At 28.4% G+C, this 20306-nt stretch overlaps 1 protein-coding gene across 13 annotated transcripts in view; it reads left to right on the top strand.

The window, feature by feature from the left end:
* The window catches only part of Rab3-GEF (Rab3 GDP-GTP exchange factor), a 176712-nt gene that overhangs the window by 143580 nt on the left and 12826 nt on the right, over positions 1-20306 (top strand). For 9 of the 13 annotated variants that reach the window (XR_015043574.1, XR_015043573.1, XM_085825652.1 and 6 more), the window contains 3 exons: positions 4276-4382; positions 14123-14195; positions 19349-19395. Coding sequence is in view for 11 of the 13 variants with exons in the window: in XM_085825652.1 (XP_085681778.1) it covers positions 4276-4382; positions 14123-14195; positions 19349-19395 (227 nt within the window). In the remaining 2 variants the exon portion in view is untranslated. Of the gene's footprint in view, positions 1-928; positions 1028-4275; positions 4383-14047; positions 14196-19348; positions 19396-20306 lie in introns of those variants that run through there. The other 4 variants (XM_085825656.1, XM_085825657.1, XM_085825658.1 and 1 more) reach the window with 3 other exon arrangements.

Below are 20306 nucleotides of genomic sequence, written 5' to 3'. Positions count from 1 at the left end.
TGTGTGGATTGATGCCAGATAACACTCTGTGGAAGTAGATGCTTCTGTCTGTAACATCTGGCCTGTACTCTTCCATTACTTTAATCCAGATTAGACTGAGCTTTCATCGGAGAAAACAATTTATTGTCATGCCCATTGAAATGAGGTACCTGTGATTCAACGACAGGAGAATCTTGCATAGAGGAACCCTTGCATGCAGTTCATGTTGCAGAAGACAGTGATGAACCTTGGAATTAGACAACACAGCACCTGTAACCATGCTTCAATATTGTGCTAACACACGAGAGGAGGCTGTACGATCTGTTACAACCATGTGAATGAGGTGTCTGTCATCCCATGCTGTTCTACTATTGAACACCCTACTGCCAGGATTTCCCTTTATTTTGGTTCTCTTCTGTCCATTTCTTCCAAACACACATCACTGTTGTGGCATTATGCTGCATGCTGGCTGCAATTGTTCAATACGAAAGTCCACCCTCTGGCATACTGACAATACGGCCTTCTCTGAATTCCGTTAGTTGTTGGTATGGCACATTCCACTGTTGACAATGCACATTGACAACTAATTAAACACTTTATCATAATAAGATATCTGCTCACTGCAGATAGTGGACAATAAACAAATTTCAATGCAACTTTGCAGTCCTTTATACACATGGAACAAGCAACTGGTTTTCGTTCCATGCATCCACAGTCACTTTGTAATTCTAATCATTTGCATGTCTAACCTTACTTTATATTTCTTGTAAGTTTGGTTCAATTCGCATAATTCCTTCATGCTGTTGCAATTTTCACAAACATTAGTATAAATTATTGCATATGATAGCCCCCCAAAAAAGTTCTTTGTTGGCTTATTTTATTGATGATGTTTATTCAAGTTTGTAATTTAATTTTCTTTCTTTATTTTATTTTTTCGTATGCTTTCTAGAAGATGTTGCTCCCTCTCTCTTCTCTCTTACTTCCCCCTCCCAATTGATGTGAATTGTGAATGGAAATTAAGTTTCGGAATCTGTCTAAATTCACAGATGTAAAAAAAATCTCGTAGGCAAGTACATAAAAAGACATAACCTGTATATATATATATATATTTCAAAATTACATTATTTACATATCATAATTATATTATTATAAGATCATTGTAAATTTTTCAATTATGAATTTCAATTTTTGGTCTTTGAGAAATATTAGTTCTAAATTTCTTACTTTATGTCTTATATATATAGAGAGAGAGAGACTAAAAAAGTAACAAGTTCCGAACCAACTTTACAAAGATATGAAAGAAATTAAATTTTAATTTTATGTTATTTTGAAAATTTTCTTCTTATTTAGAAACACTAATGAACTTTTTTTTTACATTTTTCATTGAAAAATTTCATAACAGCATGAATTTTAAATTTAGTTTCTGTCATGTCTTTGTAAAGTTGGTTTGGAAGTTGTTATCTTTTTGGTGTATAATTAATTTTTCAGCAGCATGTTGTGCAGAAATGGTTTTGGGATATATTTTTTGAAAGAATTTTTTTAAATATATATATAACCAAAAAAGATTATTGCAGGCACGCAAATGATGGCGTCGGCATTTCCAGGTGAGGATCCCATCTGAGGATGGATAGTCATGTCATCAGATGCTGAAAGCAGTTTGTTGTTTTTGAAGTCTAAGGAAAAAATTTTATTACCTTAAAAAGTCCAATCCGAGTATACATGGATCTGTAATATCTGCCACATATGCCGTGGGGTAGTAGGCAGCACTTCCAAACATGATGTTCATGTTTAACTTCCCCGCTATGTCGATCTTATCACCAGATGCAGTCTGAAGGGTAACACAGAATGGCATCCAAATAAGTTTATCTTTAAACTGTTGAGCTAAATCTCTCCGAATGATGGTAACATTAGCACCTGTGTCAATGATCATTTTGCAAGAAACTCTATCGGTACTCCCATTGATGGACAGACCGTTACTGTTGCCACTCACTGTAGAAATCCTAAGTGCTTTAAAACAAGGTTTTTCATTATCTGGCAACCTCCATTCCTTGATATGGTCATTAGTTTGTTTCCTGCATCATTGCTGAGAAATGGTCTCAATTTTCATACCTTGGGGTGTTCTGCAATTCTTTCGTATGTGGCCTTCAGCTCCACAGTTCCAGCACTTTGGTTTCTTGTTAATCCTTTTCCTTCGCATGGCATTTAATTGTCTGTTTAAATCGTATGCCGTATTTTCCATGCTCTGGGAGTTCTGCAGTTCCTTCGTATGTGGCCTTCAACACCGCAGTTCCAGCACTTTATGATTGGTTTCTTCTCACCAATATTTCGTCTTAAGGCATTCACTGGTCTTGTCAAATCATCCACTTTATTATCCGTGTTCTGGGGTGTTCTGCAATGCCGTCATAAGTGACTTCAATACCACATTTCCAACAGCTTTGTTCCACTTTGTTCTCACTCCTACTCTGTATCAAAGCATTGACTTCTCTGGCTAAATCATCTAAACGAGCCATCAACTGATCCACTGGCTCACGGACTGGCACTGACTCTGACTGGGTAGCGATCTCTACGAGTTGCTTGCTGGGCTGCCTCGAACTTCATGGCGTACAGCAGAGCGCTACTTATGTCCCTCACATCCGCCATTCACAGAGCTTTCTGTATATCAGGATTCCGGATGCCATCAATAAAGTATTGCAGAGATAGGATTTCCCTCGTTTCTCTCGGGCACTCCGTAAAGGCGAGGTGGGACGGCCTTTCAACATCCATGGGGAGTTCCTGGAGTGATTCGGTGGACTTCTGTTGACGGGATTTTAATTGAAGCCTGCTGTAGTCTTTTAAACATTTCTCACCAAAGCGCAGCTCCAATGCGCCGGATAGAGCTTTGAAGTCAAGTCTTTGGTTTTCGGGAAAGCGTTTGCAGGATATCCGCTGCGTCTGATCTCAGAGAAGTGGCGAGATGACAGGCCTTAGTTTGGGAATCCCATCCATTCGCATCCGCCACGATAGAAAATTGTGTCTTATACACCTGCCAGGAGGTCTTCCCATCATATGTCGATAGCTTCAGAGAGGGACGAACAGGCATGTGTAGAAATTTAAAACCTTCTGGATTGCTCCCTGCCGTCGCTACGAATTTCTTTAAATCATCAACCTCTTTGGTGACCGCAGATACTCTATCATTAATTTATTGTTCCACAGCAGAAACTCTCTCTTCTATTTCTTCTTTTACCGAAGAAACTTTTTCTTCAATGTTTCCAACTTTATTTTCAACTGCGTCAATTCTGCCTTCCATAACCTCGAATTTGTTTTCTATTTTGCAGGCAATTTCTCTTTTCATTTTGTATTGACTTTCTTCAATCTTTACTTGTATAGCTTTTATTTCATCTTTAACAGATTTCTTAACAACTTTTATTTCGTCTTTAAAAGTTAATTGACCAGCATCCAATTTCTTTTTAACAGATCTCATCTCTCCTTTAACGGAATCATCCATCTTTTCCTGGCTAGATTTCATCTCTTCTTTCATTTCTTCCTTTAAATGAGGCAAAGGCTGATATCAACTGCCTTAACTGCTCTTCCATCGCTCTTTTTATTGGCATTCAAATCCCACTTCTGACACCAAAAATTGTTGCGTACGTACGGGTTCGTTACGAAATCAATGCACTAGTCCTATGAAAAATGAACAAAAATTTATTATTATCACAACAAATATGCTTAAATTTCCTAAAATATTCGTGCAGTATCACAATATCTCACAGTAGTTATCTTTTAACTACTCAAATGTTCAAGAGAACGTAACTCAAAACAGCTAGAGAAAGCTAATCCGCGAATTCGCAACAAGAGCAGTTTTCTAAACAAACTCTGAAAACAACAACAAACTAAGTAACTAACTAACTGAGAGGTTTTCCTCCTTTTATAAGATTTTAAAATCATGTGCAAGAATTTTCTAGTACTTTCTCGAAATCAAAAAGAGATATTTATTAAATGTTTAATGCACGCACTCTCGTATTTTCAATTTTCCGGCTTAGCTTTCTTTTAATATTTGTCGTGTGCTGCACTGCGCGGGAAATAAAACCATTTAATTTATAATTGAACTAACATTCGCTTTTTAAATACCAAATTCGTAACAATAATATATGATGTTCAAAGTATCTTTTGATAGTAATGATTTAAATTTTAATAAAAATGGATTAAAACTATGTAATGTAGTTAGCAGTGTGTAAATACATGTATGAATATTTACAAATGGCATTTTTTGAAGTTATTACTTGCATTTGGGAATTCTTATTTTAATCTTACAACTAGGACAAGAATTAGGAGGTGAATTTCCAGTTCAAGATATGAAAACAGGTGAAGGAGGTCTTCTCCAAGTGTGTATGGAGGGCGTAGGTCTTTTGTTTGCTAATAGCAAGGTATGTATTTTATGTTTATTAGATGTTTTTGTTGTTCAAATATTTCATTTAGTGTGGCGAAGAGTATTTTATTGTAAAGTGAATCAACACTTCATTTCAGAAAATGAGAATTAAAAGGGATTCTAGATATATTTTTCAATGTATAATTTGGCTGTTTTTTCAGAATTAAAGTCATGCAGAAAAGAAGTAGGCATTTTATTTTTATTGCTGATTCTTATTTTATAAACTGTATTTGGATTTCACAATATTTTTTTTTTTTTTTTTTTTTTTTTTTTTTTTTTTTTTTTTTAACATTTTGCTTTTTCAAGGCCATATATATGTAAATAGTGTCATTTGTATTATACCGTTTATGTTACTATTGTTGCATTCATTTTATTTGAATTCACATTTATTTTGCACTTTTTATGAATTTTGTTTTAGATTTTGTTTTGTTAAAATCAAGAAAATGTCAAAAATTTTACCACTTTTATTACATGTACTAATTGTATATCCTGGGTGGACTATGTTTAAGATTTTGGTTTCAGTCTTCAGTAAGTTTTGAAGAATTTTTGAGAAGCAAATTCTCCAGTTTTTGTGTGTCATAAAATATAATCATAAATTTTATAGTCTTGCTACTTGTACCTGTTCATTTTTTGAGGTTATTGATGAAAATTTTATTAACCATGGATTTTTTAAGTATGCAAAATAGAAAGTTTTATTGTTGAAGTAGATTTTTTTTTTAATTCATGTGAACTAAAAGGCTTTCAGAGACGCATATTTTAAGATGCATCTTTAATTTAAATATAATTGTGTTGTTTTTCCTCTGTATTATGTAGATGCAACAGACCTTCATATTTTTATTCAAAGAGCTAAAAAAGGTTTTGGTTTCAATGCTTTCAGTTTATCATAGCTTATTTTATAATATAGACTCCTAATTTACTTTTTAGCATTGTTAACTATTTTAATAATATCTGTTTAAAATAGTCATAAAGCAATGCTTACATAAGAGGTAATTCATAAAATCTAAAATCTTTAGCATAGTATTGGCTAAATGATTTTAAATAATTTTATAGGAAGGGAAAATCGGAGCAATAGGAATTCAAAATATTATTTGAATGGAATATTTTTTCGTACTAAGAATTAAAAGAAAAGTATCCCTTTTTTACTACAAAATATTTTTTATATCTTACAAATGAATATTTCAAGGGAAGGAGGACATTTTGAAGTTTTATACTGTGTTTATACAAAATAAGTGAAGGAATATTTTTTATATCTTACAAATGAATATTTCAAGGGAAGGAGGACATTTTGAAGTTTTATACTGTGTTTATACAAAATAAGTGAAATACAAAAACTTTTTACCTTGTTAATAATAGCCTAGTTTGTAGTACTATGCTTGCTTTACAAAATTGGAACATTCTTCTGAAATCTTTCTTGAGTTGAAATGACATAATATGCAGTTATCATAATTATACATAGGAAATATTTTTCAACATCCCCATGCCACCATTTTATATAAGGAAAAACATATTAAAATTAAAGCTAAAACAAGAATGATGTGATAAACTTGTAGTCTAAATAAACAGAAAAAAGCATAATGTTGTTTTAACTTGTTTAAAATTTAGATGACAGTAAAATATACTTGGCAAACTTATGGGTTGTGGCAGTTAACATATTGTTTCATAAGATAGTTAGTTGTAAGGGATACAAGTTAATACTGTTTAAGAAAAAGAAAAGTAAAATCATCCAGGTAATGCCTCATCATTTATATCCATCAGGGGTGCCTAAGTCATGTCAAAGGTTGAGGTTTTGATGTAAAAACATTTGAAATATGCTTGACTGCTTAGAATGATACATTTTTGCTTTTGTACAGTTTTTCGTCAACATTTCAAACTTAAGTAAAAAATTTTTTCAGATTCATTTCATTAACTAGAAAAGGTATTAATCTAGATCTTTTACAAAAACAAATCATAATGAAGAAAAAATTTTATGTATACATATATAATGCTCTTATCATAGAAAACCTGAATCAAAGCTAAATTACATGTTAAGCAGTTTTAAAATGTCCTTTGAAATAAGGATTTATTAATATTAGGCAATGGAGATGTTCAATAATTTATCATTTACAAGCAGGAGCTATTTACTGCATAATTACAATAACTTCCAAATAGAAGTCTCCATTGTCAATTCTTTCAGAAGTATGATTTTGTTTATTAGCTTAAAACAAGTACTAATATTTGTGTGCATTAATTAGAAGTAACTAAATGTAGCTTTTATTGAATTAAATTAACTGAATTATTCAAGGCATACCTTCAAAGATTCCTCCCCTTCATATATTGTATTTTTTGTTATAACCTATAAGGAATAGATAATATTTTAATATTATTTTTCTAAAAATTGGCCTTCTGCATAATGTGTTTATGCATAGTTAAAGCACAATCTTTTGTAAATTTTTAATGTTAATAATAAAGTATTTAATTTCTGAGTAAAAGAACATAATGTGTTTTCGTTTGAGAAAGAAAAAGCTAATAATGCTAATGAAAAAATTTAATTATGCAATCTCTTCTACTTTTCAACTGTTTCATTTTGCAATTAGTTATAAGCAGAATGATTTGTAATTTAACATTTAAAATTTACTTATTTTGGATTCATATAAGAGATTCAAATTTTCAAGCATTAAAGTACAAAAGTAAGTTACGTATAATTTTGGGAAAGGTCAAAATTTAAATATATATATATATATATATATGATAAAATTATGTATGCATATATATTATTGCAATATAAGGAGTTATAAATTTCGGGCATTTTGATATAAGTTCTTAAATAATGTTAAAAATACTGCATTTAGTTATACTTGTGCAGTATTAAAAGAGTAGAATTATAATGTGCCTAACAGTCAAAAATAATATTTGCTTAACTGAATGGCCAACTATATTCTCTGTCAGTATAATATTACTGATTAAGTAATTTCAAAATGTATGCTAATATGCAACTTCTTCTTATTACATTTGAAGTTTTATGAATTGTGATTGTTTTGAAAGCATACATATTTCTTCATTTTGAAGATAAATGTGCAAATAAATCTGCTTCTTCAGTATATTATGATTAGTTTATTTCATTCATATCCTGTTCCATCTGTTTGGAAGAATCTTGGAATGATGATTATATAAATTTAAACTGCAGTAGTGTTTCATTTCTTATTTCCAGTTAGGAACATTTTTTATCTTATTTGTGATAAACCTATTTATATTTTCTTTTTGTGGCTTTCTAATTTTCACAGCAAGGACCTTCTCAAAAATCCTGTGGCTTGCCTGTCCATTTTAATCTGTCACATAATTAGATCAATCCTATATACCAATACTATTTATATTGACACTTTTTAACTGAAACCAGCTGCCCTATATTTTTTATACCTTCTGCAGCTGATGCTCTGCCTCTGTGCTCATGTAATTTTGTCACGCTGCCTTCGTATGTTTCATATCTCTGTGACTTCCTCCTGATGCGGGTTACGCATTTACTTACTGTGCTCCAGCATTGTTACTTACTGGACTACTTACCTACTTCCGCCTTACTATTTTTGGAATGGACTGACTCATGCATGCCCTTCGAAACCTGCTAGTTCAGTATATATTATTAATACCTGACCTATAACTTGTCCTTCACAAACATCCAGCAGTAGCAAGCGAAGGGGCTTTTGAGATGGTCCAAAATGTGAGTGCGAAAAGTGATTAATTTGTATACTGTCATGTGACCTGATCGCCCTGATAAACAGTTCTCTAAGGAAATGTTTTTCTTTTGCCTTCTCCATGCCTACTAACATCAACACCCGAAGGACTTTGAGGTATTGCGGCCCTTCATTTTTTTGTGTTGCTGTGTCTAGAGCAGTTTGTAGTTGATTTTAACTCTAGACCATAATATAGTAGTGCACCATGTATCAAAGAGGGCTTGACTATTATGCAGCCTTGTTTAATCTATGGGTAGATTTTATGATCAACCCGCAGTTGTTGTGCACAGAATTCTGTTAGTTGAGCAGTGCAGTCATTGCTAACAGCATGATCTTATGTTGTTTTAGTTTTGTAGTTTACATTTTGATTGATTGTTATTTGACCATCTCCAAAGTTTCTTCCTGGCACTTCCCTTCTGCTTGCATGATGCATGATTCTCGCTTATTCCATCTTTATACCTTCTTCTTGCATGTGTGCTTTTGAAGCTTTGGAGATAATTGGCTGTCTCCAAAACTATCTGAGCTTATTTCTTAGTTGGAATGGCATGATGTGCATGAACATGTGATTTATTGTCAGTGATAAATCAAGTGTGGTTTACTTGTGTAACTGTATATATGTGTGTGCATAATACATAATTTTTAATGCTTTTTAATACATTGTGTTTGCCATTATGTAAATGTTTGGAACTGAAATAAGTTTTAGTCAAATTTCTGATTTCTTCATGATATGTATTTTACAGTACAATTAATGCTGTATTCAGACATAACATGTGTTTAGTATCATAATACATATATTCTATATTTTTATATGATTATAGTTAGATATATAAAAAAAATATGGAACTGTTGCTAGTCAGTATTTTGTTAAATGCTCTTATTCAGAAGTGTTTTATAGATGCTATTGTTTTTTACTATTCCTTTTCAGACTGAAAGTATATTAGTGACTGTCATTGTGGGCTTCTATCTTATGTGCAAAGAACTATTTAGAAATTTTAATTTTTTAGATTTATAATTCTGTTTTTCAATTAAATTCCATATATTTTCATCTAATTTTAGCTTTTTATTTTATATTAATATTTAAAAAATAAATAAAAACTGTAATTTTGAAATTTGTAAGCAGACAACTTTTAAAATTGATCACTATTTTAATTTTGTTCATGTTAATAGTCCTTCTTCAACATAGTGAGATAAAAAGGATTATTAATATCCTAAAACATTAATTTTTAATTTAAAAGAATTGTGATTCAGTAGTTAAATGCATATCTTAAAGACATTTATATTTTAGGTAATTGTCTTTTTATTGTATTTAAATTAAAATGTTGACCTATTTATCTGTCCTTTAAAAGAAATTAAATTATTTCACCATTTAAATAAGCATTCAGTTAATTTTCATTCATTATTGAATTATATTTTTGAAATAGCTTTTCTGGTTTTCAGTTCATAGTGTTTTAGTCGTCTGGATTATGAGTTAATCAAAATATTCTTCCATTTGTACAAATAAAATATCATTGACAGACATTGTTATTTTATTTTTACACTGACATCAAAGTCTTGAGAGGATGTGCACTATGGAGAAAATGTTTTTTTTCTCCCTTAATTTATTGAAGTTTAATATTTTTTTTATGTTATCTGGATTTAGATATCATGCTAAGAATATGAAGGTATGATATCTCAAGATATGCAGCATTTTAGAACGTAACTATCTGTCTTTTTGTATATGTCATTATATGAAATTATGTAATATTTAAAGGTATGAAATACAAGTTTCCTTTCCAAACATATACTATTATTGGGCTGTTGTGTTTGTGAATTAATATAAAAGAAAGTGAGAAGAACAAAGTTTTTTTGTTAAAATAATAAAATTCATTTTCAGCTAATTCCATCAGGCTTCATGAATTTATGACTGGATCAGGAAAAATGTTATTTTATTAGACATACAATTACTAACATACTATTTCATGTTAATTCTAGTCCTTATTTGTGTATAAAAGTGTTAATTGAATTAACATATACATTAAATGCTTAAGATCCTTCACTCAAGTGGGAAAGATATTCTTGTTATTACAACAATTAAAATCTGAAACTAATTTCTTGCCTGAATTGATGCTAGTTTGTAATATCAATAGAATAAATTTACTTACTTGGAAAATGATTTCATCATGAAAAGATCTAAGATTTTCATTTTCAAAGTTTCTCATCTTTGATCTTTTACCTACTTCCTCAAATGAATTTTTAAAACTTTCAATAAAAATTAATAAATCTTTAATTAATATGTTTTTATTTCCTATAAACTCAAAACTAATTTCACTCTGGTTCAAATTATATCATCATAGTTTGATTTAAATTATTATAAATACTTTCATTTAATGGTTTCTCGTGATGTAAATTTGATTAATAGTTAAACTTTTTTGCAAAATAAAACCTCATTTTGATGCTTTTCAGTATATATATATGTATACATATTGAAAAAATCAAAATGAGTTATTATATATTTGTGTGTGTATGGTAAAGAATGTAATTTTCTTGTGAATAAAAGTTAAAGTGGTAGACCTTTAAAATAAAATTAAATTAGCATAATAAACATATGATCTTTGTGTTCAATCAAAAAACGTCAATACTAGATATAAATTATTTAAATTAGAATAAATTGTCTTAGTTATTAATTGCAAAATAAATTCACAGTTCCCAAAATTAATTTATTCTAGAATGCAAAACAACTTCAGATGGTAATAAAACATTATATAAATGAGAAAGTAGGTATCTCTGTTCTGATTATTGAACTGTGTATTATCAACATTAAATGAGATAAAGAAAAATTTGTTACAAAAAATACGGAAAATTTTTAAGTATGATAATACCCTCATCAGTAATTATTTATATTTGATATAATGTATTAGTTATGTTAATTCCTTGCATTATGCTATTAAGTTGTAATCTGATTGTAATTTGTTGTACACAGATTAAAAGTTTCAAACTGTTGTCAAATAGCTATAGGTCATCTTTATTCATTGTAAAAATAATATCAAGGGTCCTTTTCATGGTATTTTCTTAATATAAAACTGCAAATGTATAATGTATCAAATTATTATAATGTCTGTGTTGATATATGTTAATTATAAATCTTGGTGCAGAATTGAAATCACTTTAAATCATAGCTGTTTATTTTAGTTTTAAATGTGTTCGTATTATGCTAAATTTGTTTATTTTATATACTTTGCAAACATAGATTTTAATATGAAAATAAGAATGAATGTATTAAAGTATGTAATTTATGTAATGATTGAAAACTGGGCTTTAACAATAATTCATTGTGAACTGAAATTTAAAAGCAGAGAAAGAAATACTACTGTTGAAAAACTTCTTTACAAGAAACTTAAGCGCATTTTGAAAAAGGTGTGTTTCAATCTTTGTCTTTTGGGAAAGAATGCATATATAAATCTTTTACTTGTAAGAGGGGAAATCTTTGAAAAGTACTTTTTATGCTATATTACATAATTTTTTGATAAGTTCTGTTGTTCTTGATGCTGGGGTATTTTATATTTTATATATTTCTTTGTTTGTGTATCCATTTTGTTGAGAGTTGCATGTGTAATTATCAGTGTTAGCAATGGCATTGGAATGTTGCCATGAAAGGTAGCTTCTGAATAAATATATTTTGGTTTTATAATTTCTAAATAGATTACTCTATAAAGTAGGAAAAAACGGTTAAATATTCTGAATGCATATTTTGATTCTTATCAAATATTTGCAACATAGCATTTGTGATATTCTTTTTTAAATTGTGAAAGGTGCATTTTGAAACTAAAATGATGCACTGATAAATTGTAAATAAAATTTACTAAAAAATATATATAGTTTTATCTTCTTGTCAGAAACATGATTTTTTTAATCATAGCTTTAAAAAGGAATACATTTTCTAATTTTTTTTTTTTTTTTTTTTTTTAAACAAACAGTGAAACTTTTGTTAATTATTTTATCTTAGTTTATAGCTAAGTTGGAGAGTATTTATATGTGACAAGTTTAAGTAAATGACAAATTACCTCTTCCCTTTTAATTTTCTGCCCGAATATTAACAATCACATAATTATTCAGTTTCTTCTTTTTTTAGAAGTTGTAAGTTTTGGAAGAATATATTTTTAAAAGATTCTATTGCCTATCTTTTCAGTATTTGTTTTTACTATTGCTTAATTATTATTTTGCCAGTTATTTTCAAGTAATATTTTTAACTGTATTGTACACAAATGTTTCTATGCTTTAATGTGTTTAAATAGGAATGATTTTTAATTTATTCCATATATCTGTTTGTAATAACAAACAGAAATTTCTGCCCCCCCCCATGTGAAACTTAAAACTTTCAAACTTCAAAGCATAAATTCTTGCTTTGAAATATAACAAAATTTGCAGCTTGTTTCTTTTCTTGGCATAATTTATTTACTAGCTGAAATATTGCATATGTTATTGTATGTTTTAGATATTTTTTTTTCATTTGTCTGTGCAATAAAGTAAAAATTTTGGATAATCATCTGGTACGTTAAAAATTGACAAAATTCAAATTCAGTGTTGAATAATTTAGAACAGAACTCCAGCATTTGAAAAGAAGTTCTAATACTTTTCGTTAGGAATAAATTATTACTTGGTTTATTATTTATTATTTATAAATTTATAAATAATTATTACTTGGTTTATTAATTATTTATATTATTTATAAATTTATTTCTTGGTTTTGAGTTGTGCAATTTTCCCAGGCTGCTGGATAATAAAGCTGATTCTACACTATTCAATAGAGGACTTGCATCAGATTGTCTTCGAAATGCTAAATCTTTTCAATTAAAATCCGTGGCAAATTAAAGTTGGGTATTTCACACTTTAATATTCAAGTTGAATATTTTTCTTTTAGCCAAAAAATAATTAAAAATGTGTGTTTGTGAAATTATGCTGAAAACATGTATAATATTTAGGTATAAAAATAAAAGTTATTAATGGTTCATGATTTAAACGCATGTTATGCATAGTCATTTCTTCTAAACATGATGTTGCAGCTTGACAATGCTTGATTTTGGATTTTTTTAACATATGGTTTCTTCAAAGTATTATTCTATAACATATTAGTTTTTATGATTCCTCATACTGAAAACAAAACAGCAATAAAGAAATTTCATTTCATATATTCACAATGTAAACATAATTCATGTTCCATTTCAGTCTGTTTTTGTTGTCAGTTAATTAACATGGGAGTTTTCAGTTTCATACTAATTGGTAATGAGTTATTTTCTTTAAAAAAAATAATTTGCAATTTGATTGTCCTGAAAAGTAGATGTTAGTTCTTCGCAGTGTAAACAAACAGGAATGTACATTTCACTTATATTTGTAACTAGAAGGAAATAGATTGCCCATATTCCAACCCTAACTAAATTAAGAATATGATGGTATTATTGAGGTGATGAATTGTGAAGGTAAAAGTGTGACCATAAAATATTTTTTAAAAACAATATAAGGTTTTTTTTTTTTTTTTTTTTTTTTTTTTAGTGCAGAATAATTGTATAGTCCTGTTTAATAGATAAACAAAGCTGACCCAGCCTCCATGCAAAGCCATTTTATTAAACTGCATTTTTATTTTTGCCTTTTGTATATATTTAAGTTGTTTGCTGTGAGCAATTTAATATGTTTAACCAAATATATTATTTTACTGCTATGTGCATGATATCACTCACAGTTTTATGTTTCAGCACCTATTATTTTGCCTTTTGCATGAAAGTTATGTTTTTGTATTTTGAGTTTCTTTTTTTATATATGTTGCTGGATGATTTTGTCAGTGCATCTTTTTAAATGAAAAAAAAAAAAAAAACTTATTTATAATTTCATATTGTGTTTTAAAAAAGTATAGCCGTACATAACTTTATTATTTTTATTTCATAAATTTGTAGTAGACTGTTTTATTTTATTTTGTTAATATCTAAAGCTATAATACTTGCAAGAAAGAGGCAGAAGCAGTGATCGGGATAACCATTACAATGAATGACTTCTTACTTTACAGTTCTTTGTAAGGCTGGAAAACATAAGGAAGTGTTTCACCCAAAAGGGAGGGATGTTTGTTCTGGAAGAGTTTAGTAAGTTGTCATGTAGTAAAAAAATACCTAATAATCTGTTTCTTTCTTCTGCTTTCCATATACCCCACCTGGGAAAATCTTTTTAGACTTGTTGTCTGTCATTCGTTTTGCTGCATTTCACATCCATCCAATCTGGCCGCTCCTTGCATGTTGTCGTGTCTCCTCTCTCCTTTTGGATTGGAATGCTTGCATCTTGTGTTGTGATGCTATTTTAAACAAACAAACAAAAAAAGTTGTTTCTTTTTCTTACTTTTCTACTGTTGTACATCTTTACTTATTACCCTGGTTTATGTGACATACCTTTTCTCTACAATAACTTATGTGCACATTTTCAAGCATTGTTCTACTTTTTGTTCTATGGTGTCATGTCTGAATGTTCTCAATTTTTTTTAAGAAAGTATAGTGTAATGATAGATTTAAACAAAGGTTGATTATTTTTTTAACTAGGCATAATTTATAAAAAAGAAAAGAAAAGAATGAAAAAACCTTCTTATTTGAGAAAAATAGGTCTGCATTCATTTTGGTTTCAAAATAATTTGACATTATTTTACTCAGATCAACGTATATTTTATCCACAATGTATTTTGATGAACACCAAATGTAATGTAACTTTTATCTGAAAGTTGTTACACAGTATCACTTAGTTGTGTGTTTATATAGTATCACTTTTTGAAACATATTTTAAAACAATGCATAATAACATTTTCTTTAAGGTAATAATAAAGTGGGAAAGAAAAAGCATATTTAAAGCACATGTGGTTTTATTTTATTTTATTTTTTTTTTTAACTATTGACACTATATATTTCTCTATTTTTACAAAGTTGTAAAAACATGTGATCATTCGGCAGTTTTTTCCCACGTATTTCTTTTTTTATTATTTGGGATCTAAAGACTATTTGGAAATAAACTAGACTTTATATTTAATTTTTAATTTAAAATGTTCTAATAGCTTTATTTAATTTGAATTTGGAGAGAGAAGCATATTAAAAATATTTGAAATTTTTTAAATATCATTATACATTATGTTAAGAATTTCTAAATTTTAATTTTCATGACATTTCTGTCAGTTGTTCTCTAATTAATTATATTGTAATATGTTCTAGTTAAATACTCAAATTATTCATGTTAATAACTTTATGTTGTTGAAAACTTTATGTTGAGCTCATTTGCTATGCCAAAAGGTTCATTATTTATTGTTTACAAAATTCTAAAATAAATTTATATTAAAAAGTTCAAAGTATAGAAATTATGTATATTTAATATCAGGCATATTTATACACTTATATATGCACAGTGCATCTTCCAAGTTTTAGGACTGAAATTTTTCAGCTAATTCTAGTGGCAGTGGTTATAAAACATCTCAATTCATTTTCACTGAAATATCATCCATTTATGAAATGAAGTTTAAATAAAATTCTTTACTTGCTATTATGCAGCCAACATTTGTTATTTTATATATGATGGCTGTATGATAAGAAGGTATTTTTCATATCAAATCTCCCCTTAAAGGACACTATTTTATGCGATAAAAAAAAAAGATGTGACAAAAAATTATTCCAAGATTTGGAGTACTACAAAACTATCCAAGAGCTTTGTAGTACTTGGAATCTTGGAATACTTTTTATCACATCTTATCATCTACAAAGCTATCCAAGAGCTTTGTGGAGAATATATATAGAAGAGTATAGAGGAATATATATGTAGTTGACAGTTGACTAAAAAGTGCTGAAGGTATTTTTGGCAGATCTAGACTTTTTATGCTTTCAAATCTGAAACTTTGTAATTGCATTTTGAGTTATATATATATATATATATATATATATACACACACACACACACATATACAAAAATTCGTATGCATAATATTCTGAAATTTTCAGTATTTCATACATAACATATATAATGTACAAATAACAATCATTGAAAAATAATGTAATTTTTAGTATTAATACATACTTTATTTTTCTGCGTATTTATTAATATCAAGTAAACTTCTATTGGGCATTATTTCCTGTTGCTGTGTGAATTATTAAAAACATATATGAGCATTGCAATTAAACATTTTAAAACGTAAACTAAAGAACTTAGTTATAACTTAGCAGCTCGAAATCATTTTGCATGATCTTTCAAATGTTTTGTTTTCTAAGACAGAAGAGAAACATGCTAAAATAAAACATAAAATTAGCGAAGCTTGTGTTTGGTGGAGATTTTAGTCAAAACTCTATCAATTTTGAGGGCAAACAGGTACAGGTGCCTCTTCATCAAGAGCAAAGAAATCTACAATGAAGAGAAAGCCACAGTTGTATTTATGTGTAAAAGGAGTAAAATGAATTAGAAGGCAGCACCATCTGTTGTAGATTTCTTTGCTCCTAATGAAGAAGAACCTGTACTTGTTTGCCTTCAAAATGGATAGACTCTTGACTAAAATTAAGCCAAACACAAGGATATTGCTTTGCTGATTTTACATTTTCATTTTATTTGCTATAAATTTGATTTATGATACAGTTGTTGTTACATGCACTTCAGCTAATCTGTTTAATTTATGTTAAGCATTAAAAATTATTCCTTTTTAAAATATATGTAATTTATACTTAGGAGTATATGCAAAGTGGAAAAATCTTCCTACAAAATTTGTTAAAATAAAAGGTTAATTTTTTTAATTCCTATTGTAATCAATTCAATTTCATTTAAACTCTTTTTAAAAAACGTTTTGTGTATTGTGTAGTGATCTCTTCTCCCCCCTCACCAAATAATAATTTCAGGGCAAGTGTAGTTAAAATATTATCCAAGTCAAGAACCTTTTTCATTGCATTTTATGGAAAAGTACTTTTTTAATATAAACATTATTATACTGTCTTTATGTAGTTGTGGTTATTACTAAATACTTTATTTAAAGCATTGTAATAATGTAACTATTAATTTCTGAATTCTTTCTTATACATGCATTTTAAAATATCATTCACTTGAACAATATTCAGGTAATAATCAGTATTTTTAGTAAATACATAACAATATTAAATCATTCATAATATTAATTTGTCCCATTCTTTGCATTAAATGATTTACACTTAGTCCCCCCCCCAATGATTAGTCAATTGCACCTTGAAGTAGTATGAAATGTGATGTAACTAAAATTGAAAGTTACATTTCACTTTATGAAAATGCAGTGTTGAAAAGTAATATTTTGCAAAATGTGTGACAATATTTTTCTTTGAGCTGCATGGGTTATTGGCTTAAAGGAGATGGCATCAGTCATATACAGAGAATTTATGTTTTAGTTATGAAAGAGACAGTTACAAAAATGTTTAAATTTTCTTTATTATGGTCTTTTTTTCACTTGAAATTAAAGCTCTTCTTTCTTGAAAGAGTATCTTATGATTACACGTGAATTTGTGCCCTTTTCCCCCCTTCCCTGAGCATGCTTTTTAATTGAATTTATTCCCTCAGTGTTTTATCCTACTTTCTTTTGTATGTAGCTTTGGTTTCTGCATCTCTGTGCTGGTATTATTTCGCTTAGTAAAATGCTAAAAAAAATTTTTTTTAATGATTATATTTACAAACAATGCATAGTTTCATTGCAATAAGAAGAGTTTAAAAAAAGAAGGGAACATTTTAAATTGCTAAAAAAATTAATAATAAATAAAGTAAAATTCTAGTCCTTTTTAAACTTTTCATATAATTTATTTTTCTGAAATTTTCTTCTGAATTTGTTTTACTATCATTTAATGTAAAAAAATTAAACTTTAATTTTTATGTTAAAACAGATTTGATAAATGTGATAAAGGAGAATTTCTTTCATTTTTCCTTGGGGAAATCAAATTTTATGTCACTAAAAATAAACTATCATTAGTCCTTTACTTTTTCTCGTGATATATGTATGAGTAGAATCCAATAGCATTAGACTTTTATATTCAACAAATTAGACTTCATATATATATTATGCATTCAAATTAAATTGGTTAATATTTTTTTGTTTTAAAATACTGAAGAGTTTTTCTTGAAAATTGTGTTGAAATTTCTTTTTCCAAATTTATACATTTGAAACCTTATCACTATAGAGTGTGTTTTCAGGGCATCTATTTTCACACTGTTGCATTATTTTCTCTTAAAAGTATTTGTGTTTTAAAATATGAGATTTCTCATTCCTGTTTTTTTCTAAAATTTGTGCTGAAACATTATTTCTTGTTTAACATGTTTAACATTGCTTGAACATAACATGTTACTCTAAGTAAAAGTGTAAAGGGAACTTATTGAAATCTTAATAGTAGTTCCCATTTTTCAATTTCTAATTTTCATTTTTATATATTATTTTGTATTTGTCTGTGCTGTAGTTTATATTTATTGCTTAATGTTAAGAAGTAATGTTTAGAATTTGTTTCTTCCAAACATTTCATTATGCATAGAAATTATTTGCATTCTTACAAAGTTTTAATATTTGTTCCAAGTCAGTGATATTCATTTATTGAATTTTAATGTCACTTCTATAAAAAACAAAAGTAATGTTTCAATTCTGAGCTGATATGCTGATATGGAATCTAGTGATTAATTTTTCTATATATCACTAAAAGGCCTCTAAAATTATAATCTGTCTTGTGTCTTTTTGCATGAAAATCTGTGTGATATTCAGTGTCTAAATGTTTTATTAACTCCTTCTGGAATGTGCATGTGCATGTTATTTTACTTCTAAATGTAACATTGGAAAAAAAAAAAAGAATGTTTCGTACTTGTTCTGCAATATCTGTCTTGTTTCAGTTTTTGTACTCTTTGTGTGTTTAAAGATTCCATTAATAGTTTATAAAATTGTGCTTTTATTGATAATATTTTTAATATTACTAAATATATTGTTTTGATTCTAATTCATGAACAGTAAACTGAATAATATATAATGTATAACTGATGCTATTAGAAATAACATGTTAGGAAATGATAAAATTACCAATCATTTCATTAGCTGAATATTTAATTTTTTTGTTTGCATGGTTATATAAGATGTAAGAGCTCTTTTTTTAATATATATATAAAAGATATTTTATATGAACTAGATTATAATTTGTATATTTTACCACATTGCAAGTGTTACCAGATTAAAGATTGTTTTACATTATCTTTTTAGTGAGTTCTGTATGTATTGATTGTATAATATCTTTTTCAGACCCCAAAACTAGACAAGTAATTCAAAGGAAATACAAATCATCTATGGTAAGACATGTGAAATGTTTTCTTTTAATTTGATCATTGCTATTAATACTAATAATTAGTGCTACTTTTTCTAAAATAGTATGCCTTGTAATTTTTTTCCAGTGTTAATTTTTTTGAAGAATTATACATAATACAGAGTGTATCCAATTTGCACTTTTTTTTTTCCCCCATTATAAAATGTAAAAACATAATAAGATCTTTTAGGGTTTTTATAATACATATTAATACACATACCATAAACTTACAAATGTTCAGTGGGGGAGCATTTTTTACATAGCATGCATTGATTGAATTTCTGTGTTAAAAATAGTAGCATGCTTACAATAAATCTCACTAAAATGCATCATTTCAAAATTAATTCTTGTTATGTGGTTCGTATGTAATGCAAAAAATCTTAAAGAGTGGGTGCTTTTCTTCTTCCAACTTATGTTATGTATATGTCTGTTTTGAGAATATTTTGTCAATAATAGTAAATTCTGAATTGGCTATGACTGGACTCTTTATGCAGTTGCATCATTTCTACTTTAGCCACTTTTTAAATATTACAGGTAATTCACTTTAGTCTCCACACTGACAGCAACAACAATATTGCATTTCAAATCAGGTAAGTTTCGAGGTAATGGTAAAATGTATATTAGATCTTTTGCGCATCCCCACAGAAACATCCAACCTCTTCATATAAAATGCAGAGAGTTCACTGTCTTGTTTGCCAAATGCGATTTGCTAGCTCATTCCATAGTTAAGAGAGAAGCCAGATTTGGAGGGAAAATATTGTCCGTAACCGTTTCCCTTTTTAAAAGAATGGCTCAAAACTTCCCAGTTAGACATTGTGGATGAAATTGTAACTTATGAAAAGTTCCTTTTATGTAGGTACTTCCTTTGTCAACATGGATATTATGTGTATTTACTTT

This window comes from Stegodyphus dumicola, chromosome 10 (assembly GCF_044657685.1).
Source record: "Stegodyphus dumicola isolate Sdum_Otavi_A_Nest chromosome 10, ASM4465768v1".
Lineage (NCBI taxonomy): Eukaryota > Metazoa > Arthropoda > Arachnida > Araneae > Eresidae > Stegodyphus > Stegodyphus dumicola.
The sequence above is the reverse complement of the archived record's forward strand: the minus strand, read 5'-3'. Positions and strand labels throughout refer to the sequence as shown.